The sequence below is a fragment of the Leptodactylus fuscus genome, chromosome 3 (assembly GCF_031893055.1).
Source record: "Leptodactylus fuscus isolate aLepFus1 chromosome 3, aLepFus1.hap2, whole genome shotgun sequence".
NCBI lineage: Eukaryota > Metazoa > Chordata > Amphibia > Anura > Leptodactylidae > Leptodactylus > Leptodactylus fuscus.
This window is the reverse complement of record NC_134267.1, coordinates 107,902,033-107,915,104: the sequence shown is the minus strand read 5'-3', so window position 1 is coordinate 107,915,104 and position 13,072 is coordinate 107,902,033. Positions and strand designations below refer to the sequence as shown.

The 13,072-nt window shown below is 41.0% G+C and overlaps 1 protein-coding gene across 1 annotated transcript in view; it reads left to right on the top strand.

Moving 5' to 3' along the window:
- Positions 1 to 2,824: 2,824 nt before the first annotated feature.
- Positions 2,825 to 13,072, top strand: part of LOC142198496 (coiled-coil domain-containing protein 162-like) — a 57,573-nt gene continuing 47,325 nt past the window's right edge. The window contains exons 1-5 of the mRNA XM_075269530.1: positions 2,825 to 2,865; positions 3,264 to 3,417; positions 7,279 to 7,374; positions 9,308 to 9,451; positions 12,626 to 12,834. Coding sequence (XP_075125631.1) covers positions 2,825 to 2,865; positions 3,264 to 3,417; positions 7,279 to 7,374; positions 9,308 to 9,451; positions 12,626 to 12,834 — 644 coding nt within the window. The remainder of the gene's footprint in view (positions 2,866 to 3,263; positions 3,418 to 7,278; positions 7,375 to 9,307; positions 9,452 to 12,625; positions 12,835 to 13,072) is intronic.

Below are 13,072 nucleotides of genomic sequence, written 5' to 3'. Positions count from 1 at the left end.
GGAGCGGCCAGGATGGATGTAAAAGATAAAAGACACCTATCACTTATCTCCTATAAAAGTTAGGGTGGGTTCACTTCTGCACACGGTCTCCGGTTTAGCCAATCCGTCCAGTTTCCGTCTTCTGCCCTGCGAAACTGGACAGGAGAAGAAAACCCAGTGGTCAGCTTTCAAACCCATTCACTTGAATGAGCTTGCAGAGTTGACTGCTCATGTGCGTCTTCTGTCTGTCCACAGGGAAACCGTTTTTTTTTTAGCCGGACACAAAGTCGGAGATGCAGGAAATTATGGAAATTCAGCATCATGTTCTCCTACTAGCATCCACGGAAAAAAAACCACACACTTGAAATAGGTTGCTTTTTGCTGCAGCTTTCCCGCAGCCTTTCCACTAGAAATCCCTCTCTGAGTGTAAATATCCTAAGGGGCCATTCACATGGAGTAAAATGGTGAGGAATTTGGTGTGGAATTTCAGTGCTGAAAAAAAAGCGTCCAATTGACTTCAATGGGTTCCTTTTTCTGCTAGCAGAAAAAGGAACCCAATGAAGTCAATGGGGGGCTTACATGCTTTTTCTTCATCAAACATTATTGTCTGTACATCCACTCTGAGGGTCCAGCCTTTGGCACAGCAGTACTTGACACTGTTTCCAAATGTTGATCTTCCCCCTCTTAGGTAGCCAGCAAAATCCCATCTGTACTGTCACACAATGAATAAGAAATACAAAATCTGGTCTTTCCTGAAATTTTGCTTTCTTTGAGTTCAAGGCATACCTTCCCAACTTAACTAAGAAAAAAAGTTGTCCAGTAAAAACACAAGGAAGTAGTGTAAAGGGTTGTTGTTATACAATCAATTACGATAATTAACTGTGTAATTGCCTAAGTGGTTCAGTCCTAGAGGGAAAGAAGGCCGGGCTACTTACCCATCTGTGCTGCCTTGAACAAATAGAAAAATTTCAGGTAAAACCCAATTTTGTATCTTGTGTGAAAGAAATTATCAGAATACAATTCTTAGACATATCTGGACCCCACAGTTGAAATGTCACCAAAGGCAGTAACATCCCACCAATGTTAATGTCGGCTCCATTCAAAGCTATAACTCAAAAAAGTACGGTATTTATTTATTTGATGATAGTCTGACATGTTTTCTGTGTTCTGAATAATATTTGCCTTGGAATTAGAAGTTTAGGCCACAATTTGATTTAGATGCCAGTGCTCAACTAGACTATGTCCCTTCAAATATTATTGTGGCTATAGTGGTTTTAGGTATTTACTAGGGCAGGTATGGAGTACTTCTTGTCAGAAATGTTGCTACCATACCAATTATATGTTTTTTTTCTTTTATACTAATCCATCGTATAATTCATATGCATTCTATGGTTGTGATATGGTTACCAATTTACTAGATGCTCATTTATTTGTATATAACTGTTGCATATAGTTTTTTCTTCTTTTTGCAGGCTGCCTATCAGGCGTTGTACAAGACTCTACAGATCATAGCTGCCTTACATGATATTGTCTCATATATACTCAGCTTTGCTCAGCTCGGGAATTCAGGCAGTGGATTTGGCAGTTTAATAAACAGGGAATTGACCGCTGACTGGGGAGGCACTGAAGGAATAGGTAAAGCTACGTTCACATCTGTGCTGAAGTCTTCTTTGGTTGCAATGTCCGCTGAAAGTCGGCAGACTGTAATAGTCCTGGCTAACCTGAAAGCAGGCATTCAATTAAATCAGATGTGATCCAAAACTGTATCTATTGTCATCCTCCAGGCATAATGTAAGGGTAAGTTCAGACGGGGTTTTTTGGACTGGAACCTGAGCTGGTAACAGACCCTATTTACTTACCGATCCTGGCAGGGTTCGGGATCGGTAAGTGACGCCGCGGGCCCCACAAACACTATTATTATACTTAGGGGTCTTTTCATACTCCTGAGTATAATGATCAGAGGCCCAGGAGAGGTAAGGGAACATACTACTTGTATGACGTCCCTTATGTCACATGACCAGGGCCTGCGTCCTGGGTCATGTGACGTCCCAGACATCATTGAAGACACCACGGAGGAGTGCAGCGGAGACTGGGATAGGTAAGTAGCAATGTTTTTTATGTTGGAATCCCCCCTCAGTCTCCGATTATTATACTCTGGGGTCTGACCCCAGAGTATAATAATTATTCATGGGTATCCACAATGAGGCATAATACTTTGCGTGCAGGGGCCACTATGGGGCAATAATACTGTGTGCAGGGGCCACTATGGGGCATAATACTTTGTGTGCAGGGGCCACTATGGGGCAATAATACTGTGTGCAGAGGCCACTATGGGGCAATAATACTGTGTGCAGGGGCCACTATGGGGCAATAATACTATGTGCAGGGGCCACTATGGGGCAATAATACTGTGTGCAGGGGCCACTATGGGGCATAATACTGTGCAAGGGCCATAATGGGGCATAATAATGCACGCAGGAATGCGGAGGGGGGTGGGTCGGGGTCTTCGGTGTTGGTCAGGGTGGGGGCCCCATGTTAAAAGTTCACCACGGGGCCCTGCCATTTCTAGTTATGCCACTGCTCTGAAGCAAGTACCTTCCTTGCATATAGAACATCTGTTTAGCAAACACTAACTGTATTTAGGTCTGCCCATACTACATATGTTACAAAACTGTACAATAACATTTATTGAAGTGCACATCTGTCTTTGGGGAGGTAGGTTCTCATAGACAAAATGTTCATTACAGGAGCTGAGCTGCGAGACATACAAAAGTTAATAGATGGTCTCCAGAACCCTCATGATCCAAAGGAAGTGGCTGCTTTGTTACTGCTACGACGTGAAGTCATGATCCTGCAGTTTGATGCAGCGGTGCGATACTTGATTCGGTAAGTGGCTAAATAATCCGGTCTCACCATGAGAAGACTTATTGATCTGTTTTCTGTCAAAGTAGAATAGTGTGGGGCTAACTCATTGTCCATATCAATGCAATTTATGCAATAAGTACCAGTATTCTAGCTGGTTAGAACTTGTAGATGATACTATGTTACATCTGATATGCTACAGTGAACCTCCAAAGCTTGGCACTTTGTGGGTTACTGTACTAGACATACTTTTGTTCAAAGCAATAAAATGATTAAAAAAAAAGTTTGCTTTAGTCTTTGATGATTAATTAATTAGCTTTTATATAATGTGTTTGGTAGGTCGTCTGTAATATCCCTTGTGATGTCTGCTCATAACCTCTAAAGTGTGTCTGCTCTTTTACTGTAAGTATTTTGTTTTGCAGAGAAGCATTGTTGTCTTCTGGGAACATTACTGCTTTTAGGACCACAACCGATAATATGTATCATGGACTCACAGCACTGAGTAATTCGGTGGTCAAGAGCGCGTTTTCTTCTCAATTGCCTGTGCCACAGCCTCATGATCCACGCAGCCACAGGGTTAGTATGTACAGATTGTAGGGTTCACATGGAGGAGTTAGGCACAGAATCTGTATAATAATAATAATTATAATTAATAATAATTTTTATTTATATAGCACCAGCATATTCCACAACACTGTACAATTTGTAGGGTTCAAGTACAGACAAAAAGATGCATTACAAAGAAAGTCATTTCACACAATGGGACTGAGGGCCCTGCTCGCAAGAGCTTACAATCTATAGGGTAGAGGGCGTGACACAAGAGGTAGCAGGGGCGGCATTGCTTAATACAGAGGTCAATCAATTTTGTGATAGAGATTACTGTCATTACACAAACATAAAACTATATGAGCTGTCACCAGTCGTGTCCTTTAACATGCAGATGGTGCCTGGATATATAAAGTTAGTCTGAAATGGCACCATATCATGTGGGGTAATGTGGGAGCGGGGACAGAGGAGGGTTTGTTTTAGGGATTTTAATTACAGAACGGAAGGGTTTACATGAGGAATTGTGATAGATCTCTCTGAAAAGATGAAAATATAATAGAAGTATAAGATATAACGTGCCCAATTAGTAATCAAAAATTAGGATAGGTTACTATAGGACGTCTTAAAACAAAATAATCTTTATTAATACAATTAAAATCGGTAAAAAGCTACACAACAAAGTGACAACCAATATTCTCAGTTGGAAACGCTCTGTTTGGGAATTGGTGTTAAACCCGATTACAATTCTGAATGTATTTTAGGAAACCAACTGTTAAAGTTCCTAAGAACAAGGGGTGTACTATTGCTAACCCGGTCAATCCCCCAATAGCTAGTTTTGCAGGTACTTCTGAGCAGTAAGATCTAGGATCAATAATTTGTCCTACCTACAATGATGCTTCTGTGAGGCTAGACTTATGTATTTTACTGAGAGGGGGCTATATCCACAAATTATTATTGATACCGATTTTAATCGTATTAATAAAGATTATTTTGTTTTAAGACGTCCTATGATAGTATACTCACCTATCCTAATTTTTGATCCTTGTCTGAAAAGATGTCTTTAGTTTGCACTTGAAGCTGTAGAAATTGGGAGCTAATCTGATTGCCTGGGGTAGAACATTCCAGAGAAGTAGTGCAGCTCGGGAGAAGTCTTGTATACGAGCGTGGGAGGTTCTGATAATAGAGGATGTAAGTCTAAGGGCATTCAACTTAATGGGAGTCAGATGCTGATTTTTTTTCTCTAGCGTATTTTTAACCAGTGGAAAAATAAGCCTCATGCCTGATCTCCAGGCAGATTCCGCCTGATAACTCCCATTGAAGTGAATGAGAGGCAGAAAATACTCAGATTTTGGAGATGCAGAAAATTCGGCTTCAAATTCTTGAGGCTGATTTTTCAGGTAGGAAAAAATCCTGAAGCTGAAGGGTAGAAAAATTTCCAGCATTTATTGAAAGTCACGAGCATCTTATTGCAGTTACCTTTGATGCTTATTTTGGGGTTTTATCAATATATGTGAAAAAACACAGAAATCAGACCTTTTGTTTTCCCTCTCTGCCCTTTATGCAATAAGAACTGAAATTCATGAATGTAAAATGAATATACACTTTTTACATTCAATAGTGAACATGAATACTTACATTTAAGGCTAAGGCCTCACACAGCACATCACTTTTTTTGCTCCACATTGCTTTTCACATGCTTGTTTGCTTTCCAAAAGCATTTTAAGAGTTTTCACACCAAGCCTCATATGGAAAATGGTTGCAAAACTCTCCAAAGAAATCTCCCATTCATTTCAGTGGGAATAGCCATCTGTTCAATACACAAGTTTTTACATAGTCAGATCACAGAAAAAAAAAAGTGGCTTGTCAATTATTTGTGAGGAATAAGCATGTAATATCCATGCTGCTGTTTCAATAGATGTCAAGGAAAGGTTGAGTTTTTGGAAGAGTTTTTGTGGATTATACCAAAATGTGTTTTTCCATTTTGCCATAGCCTTGACAAGCCATTATGTTCAACCAGTAGTGTAACAATTGTGGTCAAAGGGAGCCCGGCAGGGTACGGGTGGAGATGGACGGCGCCCCAGACCACTATAATAGTGGTCGAGTAAAGCCTGGTTCCCCGACCGCTATACATATTGTAAATGAAAAGGTGCCCTGGCATGTCACCGGGCCCCTTTCCAGTAGATGCTAGCCCAGGGGAGGTGACTTAAAATTATAAATACTTATACTCCCCTCTCCTGGGATCAGCATCTTTTCAGGGGCAGTTCTGTCATGTGACTGAGGCCTGTGATTAGGCCCCAGCAGTCACATGGGGTGCAGCAGCGTAATGACATCAGTACGCCCCCAAGTGACCGCTTAGGACCGATCAGAGGCCTCAGCAGGGACGTCTGAAGATGGCCGAAGATGCTGAAGACAGCCTGACTAAGCCAAGATGCCCAGGAAAGGTGAGGAAAGGTTAGTATTAGTGTTTGTTATTTTTATTCACCTTCCCTGGGCCTTCAATTATTATACTCTGGAGCCTGAAGAGGCCCCAGAGCATAATAATAGCACCAGAGCAGAGGGAGGCTGTTGGGAGCATACAATACTGTGTAGGGGCCACTGCTGAACATATAATACTGTGTGGGGGTCACTGCTGGGCATATAATACTGTGTGGGGGCCACTGCTGGGTATACAGTCATGTGTGGGAGCCACTGGGGAACGTATAATACTGTGTGTGCCTACTGTGGAGCGTATAGTACTGTGTGGGGGCCACTGTTGAGCATATAATACTGTGTGGGGGTTACTGCTGGGCATATAATGCTGTGTGGGAGCCACTGTTCAGTATATAATACTATGTGGAGGTCACTGTGAGGCATATAATACTATGTGGGGGCCACTGTGGAACATATAATACTGTGTGGGGCCCCTTCACTATTCACATCACACGCCATCGGTTTTATAGCAGCCTTGCACTATTATTACAGGCTTAATAACATTATTTGGTGATTATAAAATTTATGCTGTGCAATATAAATAGAGAAGGAGTCACGGCACTCACAAAAGCACCACAACTGCAAAAACTTCAAAGAATTGATCAGCAGGGGCCTCAGGTGTTGGACCCCAATCTTTATATCTCTTAGACCTAGGACCCTGCAGATCAGCTGTTTCCCAAAGCACACAGCTCCCAGTATTGTTTTTATATGCCAGGCACTGCGCTGCTCACTCATCATACTCTTGATAACCGCAGTTGCGGGTACTATACAGGGGCGTAACTATCGTAGAGGCAGCGGAGGCAGCTGCCACAGGTCCCGGGCCATTAGGGGGCCCGGTGACAGCCGCTACCGCTGCAGGTTTTTTTTTTTTTTTTTTTTTTTTTAAATAGACCGTTACGGGCCCTATTCACTTGCCGATCCTGGCTGGGCCGGGATCGGCAAGTGACACTGCGGGCCCCACAAATACTATCATTATACTCGGGGGTCTTTGCAGTCTTTGCATTGAGATGTTTGCAAGTATGGACTAAGAAAGGTCTACTTCCATTGGCTCTTTATCAGCCACCTTTATTCAGGTTAACACATTACATAATAGCAGAATTTATCTGCATTTGGTTCTTATAACCTTCACTGGATGTTGAGCACTTGGGCCTTAGCAGAGCAACAACTATAAAAGCAGATATATGCCTTCCCCATACTTGTTCTCCTTGCTTAACTTCTATTCCTTTGTTCACTCTCCTTTGAGATCAGTATTTTATGTGAGAGCTTCTATTTACATGTAAAGAACAGGGAAATGCCTTGAAGTAGACAATACCTCTTTTATATTCTGCCAGCAGCAAGCAATAACCAGCATTTACATCTATGAACTGTAGTTACAAGGGCTAATATTAAAATAATTTAACCCTGACTCTTGTTTTTATCTAGGCATTTTTACTGTATCCTTGGAGGACATTTTTAGCTGATGGTGGCCTTTTTCCATTGGCAGTCCATGGGCTTCGTTCTATTGGATATAACATGCAGGTAATGTATGTAGTTTCTTCTTACGTATTGTATTTTGTAAATGAATCAGGAAATAAGTTCTTTATACTATACAGAAGAATGTAAGTTTTATATTTAAAAGAAGAACTTGTGACCTTGTGTCTGCTTGTAGGAAAATCTAGCAAATCAGGCCTGCCCTAGGTCCATGCAAGCTGTTTTGTGTATACATAATATAATGATTGTCTCAGCATGGCTTCCCAAATTGTTATTAATCCATTCTATCCTGTATCTATCTATCTATCTATCTATCTATCTATCTATCTATCTATCTATCTATCTATCTATCTATCTATCTCCTATTGTCTCTATCTATCTATCTATCTATCTATCTATCTATCTATCTCATAGTTAAACTATTGTAAGAGAAGGCTTCAATTAAATAAAGGTTGACTGTGTTGTTGCTGAGAAATGACACAGAATAACCACACCTTTTACTCTTGTTTGCTTATTCATGGCCTTGTGACGTGTCTTTCTTAACTGGTAAAATTGTCGTCCACAGGGGAGTGTAAGCTCTGTCAATATACTCTGTTAGCCCTGCTGATTATTGCTGTCAGTAGCCATGTTTACTCACACGCACACTCAACTTACTGTAATGTTTAAAATGCTTGAAAGTGAATTCTGAAAATATAGTTAGTGTAACACCATGATAATATAAACATATACATTGATAATATTACAAAAATATAGCTAGTGTAACATCATGTTAATATAGACATACACATTATTAACATGCTTTAACATTCATTTTGTCGCTTACATGAGATTCCATTTGTAATTCTAAATGTACAGCTCCGAGATGGAGTGATATAATGCTGTTCTCTTTTATGCCTAATACAGTCATTTTCCCTATGAATAACTTTTCCATCTTCTGCCCACGACTGTCAGAAGAGCCCACACCCAGTACATTTTCAGGCTGATTTGCATATCCTTAAAAAGATTTTTATCTCTATATTGCTTCATAAGTTTGTAACCACAAAAGTATGTTACTGCCCCTATTAAGGCTCTGTTCACAAGGACGAATTTGACGCAGGTTTGGGGCAGATTTTGCTCCACTAATCCGCATCAGATTCCTCACGGAATCTGCCTCCCATTATTTTAAATGGGGTCTGCAGCTCGAGATTCCCTCATGATTAGGCCCATTCATCCAGACATAATCAAGAGCGGGATGCTGTGATGGAATGCCGATGTCCTGCATCAGCATCCGGTCACGGCTAGACCGCAGCGAAAATGTTGGCAGCAGAAAATGAACAGGAATTAATGAACATACCCTAAAGGTCCCTACATGGAACTATTTTATGGCTTGGTGTGGGTACCATTTTATGCAAAACATTACTTTTTGTTGCAGTAACGCTGTTTTCACTCGGAGGAATTTGCTGCGGATTTGGGGGCAGCAGAGATCGCAACAGGACATAGAAAAAAAAGCGTCTTGCTCGATCTTGCCATGGACTTCGCAGCTCGAGACTCTCTCCTGATTAGGACCATTCATCCTGGCCTAGTCAGGAGTGGAATGCCACGACAGAATGTTGATGCACTGCATTGACATCCCGTCGCGGCTAGACCATGGCGAAGATACTGCCAGTGAAAAACGAAAAGGAATTCCTCTTCATTTTTTGCCATGTGACCATACCCTTAGTCGGTGTTGTTTATTTGTAGTAATATTTTACAATGCTTTTATGACAAGCACCTTTATAAAAAAGTGGACAACGTAAGAAAATCTGAAAAATCTGACAGCAGTGGAATCACAATTGTCTGAAGGAATTTTCACAAGAATTATTTTATATATAATTGCACAAATTAGTAAATAAAATGCATGGAAATACATCTCAGACGAAAGGAAAATGAACTATAGAGAGGCAAAAAAGAGACTCATAATAAATAACCTCATTGTATTAATACATTTTTTTTTTTTAACTAGCTTTGCCTCTGTGACATGACTGATCAAGAACGCAGTGTAGCTCATGGGGAACTTGTTGGAGTTCATCTATTAATGGAGGACATTCTTCAAGGCAAATATAAGTTTAGTTCATTTACTATAGAAGGCAACCTTGAGACTAAACAGGTAATGTACCAACAAGTAAATATAAATGCAAAAAATATGTGCACTAATTAGAAAACTAAGAAACCAAAAATGAAATGCACTAAAACTTGACCTTTATTAGTAATTTTAAAAGCCCCCAAAAAATGGTACCGTTTGACTACCACCAATAATAGGAGATATTAAAAGGTGGAATGGAGTGGTAATAACATGCTAAATATGTAAGTCTCTCTGGAAAAGGCCTTAATGTTCGACCTATAAAATCCACCTGACATAGACTCACTAGCCTTAGGCTGGGTTACTGGTCTAACTGTTTTTTGTTATTTGGTTCCATGAATCACCCACAACCCCCACATACTAGAGGACAGGCATGCATACAATCGGGCTGAGCCGATATTAGGACCTAATACACACTAGCAGGGCATGTAGTTATCACTCCCTCCTATTTAAAACCCTCCACCCCACACACACTCAATTGTCAGCACATTGGTAGATTAAAAGCTCGGCCTGACTGTCCGTTTCACCAGACAAAAGCCGGTTCATCAGAGGCAATGCGAGTTATTTAAATAATGCTTGCAATGTTGCATAGCATCAGTATGTGTTAGTAGCATGTAGTTGCTAAAGTCGGTTGTAATGGCTATACATTACATCACCATGCTCCTTTATTGACTCTAACATAGTATCATGTTCCTCAGAGACCAACACTCAGTATATGGCTCTCCAGTGGAAAAACACATTATAATGCTCCCCAGATGCATAGTATTACTCCCCCGTGTTCCCAGTGATCCTCAAGCTCAGCAGCCCCCAGACAAGTAGTAGTGCCCCCCCATTGGCCCCAGACACCTAATAGTGCTCACTAGGTACTTAGTACTTCTCCCCAGTGTCCCCCAGACAAGTAGTAGTGCTCTCCAGTGCACCCAGGAACTAAATAGTGATCCCCAGTGGCCTCCAAGCAAATGGTAGTCTTCTTTAAAGCTCCCAAGCACTTAGTAGTTCTTGCCAATGGCCCCCAAACAACTAATAGTGTTACCATGCACATCTAAGGGCTCGTTCACATCTGCGCCCGGTCTCCATTCTGCAGGTTTCCGTTTCCTGCATAAAACAGAGCAGGAGACGGAAACCTGCAGGAGTCTCTCACCCATTCATTTGAATGGGTGAGAAAGCTGTCCGGCCGTGAGCGGCGGTGAGCTTTATGCGCTCTCCGCCGCGAAACCGGGTTTTTTAATCCGGACACAGAGTCGGACATGCAGTACTCTGTGTCCGGATGCAGAAGACGGAAAGCACAGAACGGAAAGTAGAACGCAGGTGTGAACCTAGCGTAATACTGTCCTCATGAACATAGTAGTGCTCCCTGGTGCTCTCTGGGCACCTAATTGTGGTTGCTCAGTGGTCCCCAGTGTCCCGCAGGCAAATAGTAGTGCTCCCCAGTGGCTTTCTGGCATCTAATAGTGAACACCTGAAACTCTGTCTTATACCTGAAAAATGATGTATTTCTGTAAGTTATTTCCTCAGATTAGTCATATGAGCTATGAGATGCTTATTTGTTGTGATCTGTTCTGATAATTTGTTTAGATTTGTTTCGCTGCTTTGACTCTCACTAATGTTAAATTTTATTCTTTCCTCCCCTATTCCCGCACCTTACTTTCTTACCCTTATCTGACACCAACTTAGATTGTCACTGCGAGTTCCTTATTGATCTTCTACTTCTAACCCTAACATGTGTGGGGGTAATGTGCTGCTAACTTGCTGTAATTTGTTATTTCATCATACGACTGTATCTAGTTGGTACTTATGTCTCTCCTATACCTCTTCTTTCTTTATGTTACCTGCTTGTTACATTTTTTTTTATAATTCTCAATAAAAATTTAAATTAAAAAAAAAAAAAAAAAAGGTCGGGAGGTATAGAATAGTGGTGTATAGTATGTGGCCTTTGGGACCCCTCAGGGTTCAGGGCTGCCCCCCTTGCTACCCCTGATCCCCTATAGCAGTGGTCCTCAAACTGCGGCCCGAGGGCCACATGCGGCCCGCCAAGCACTTCTGTCTGGCCCCGCCGACAACGCCGGCAGGCGTGCATTTATAATGAAGCTCCTGGGGAGCTCGGGCCAGGCCATGGAGCGCACTTCACTTTATGTATTGGAGAGCACCACTCCCAATGTCTGTGTGACCTACTCTGCTTCCGGCCCACTGTTTAAAAAGTTTGAGGACCCCTGCCCTATAGCTACACCCCTGCTATTATGTGCACAGCACAGTGGAAATATTTCTTAGCTGATGAGGCACCACCATCACAACAGATTGACTGTTCAATGCATCTTTCTGTCTGTGTTTGAACCCTACAAATTGTACAGCGCTGCGGAATATGTTGGCGCTATATAAATAAAATTTTTTATTATTATGTACAAGTCAAAATAGTTTGAGCAGCCCTGCCTTAGAAAAAGCTGTGTCTTGATATAAGATGAGTATGTATTTATCTATGATGGCTCATATGTTCCAAATTTTTCGAGAAACAAACAACCTGTTTATGATTCCTCTTTCTTTGATGAGATGTAGAAAAAAACGTGTCTGTATTACATAATTTCTATTTTTATCTGTGATTTTTGGCCTTATGTAGAATCCATGTGGGATAACTGAGCAACTTCAGTCTGTTGCATATATTATCACTTTCTCTGTCTTATGCTTCGTGAGAGGAACAGTTGTATTTAGCTCTTATCAACTCCCATTTGGGCGCTTCTTATGGTATAGATATGGGGACAGATGAATATAGAATAGTACTAACTGTGGTCCCTTTGAGATAAGAACAGTCTGGTGTTGCCCTTAACTATTCATTTCAGTTCAAAATTCATATCTAAGTTTATAAAATGTAAAATGCTGTCTCACATTATTGTCAAGTGTAACTCTATCCCTTAATATCATCAATTTAGTCCATACCAGGCAACAGAAAAAAGGATTCTATGTAAACCAGCACAGAGCCATGCCTAATGTAATACTGTGATTATCATGCACAAGATATAAAGATGGCTGCTCTTGGAAGGATTAATGGGGTTTGGATTTCTTGACTTTTAAAATGTTCTTGCTGATTTGTCAGTGACTTATCCTGTAGTTGTACTGTACACAGAGTGCTGAAATTGCATGCTGACGCCTCTCATGTATCATTTAAGCAATCTGTTCAGGAGACTTTGTAAAATTTTGATCTACTTGTAGCTACAGACTGAGTTATTCCCCGTGGGAGAAAAGCAGTCAAAACTGGAGTCAACATCTCAAGATCCAATTTCAGAATCCACATTGCTGAAATCCTTTTTAATCTTATGGAAACAGCTGGAATTTTTTAAAGAGCAATGGGGAAAACAAAAACTTCAGGTGGAGGAAATTAACACTGTGTGTTTGTACAGACAGTTCTGTGAACTCTATAGGTGAGTATAGCCTAGTAAAGCCATATAGCCTAGTACAGCCATATAGCATAGTATAGCTATCGAAGACATATGCCATAAGTATGTCATTTAATGCTAGTAGAAATGTCTACAGATTTGTGGACGCCAGTTATAAAAGATAACTAGCGTAGGTTGATTGAATTTGATTGAATTTCATACCCATTGAAGGTTAAACAGTGTAGCACTGCAGACATCTTTGCCTAGTGTGGATTGATAGCTG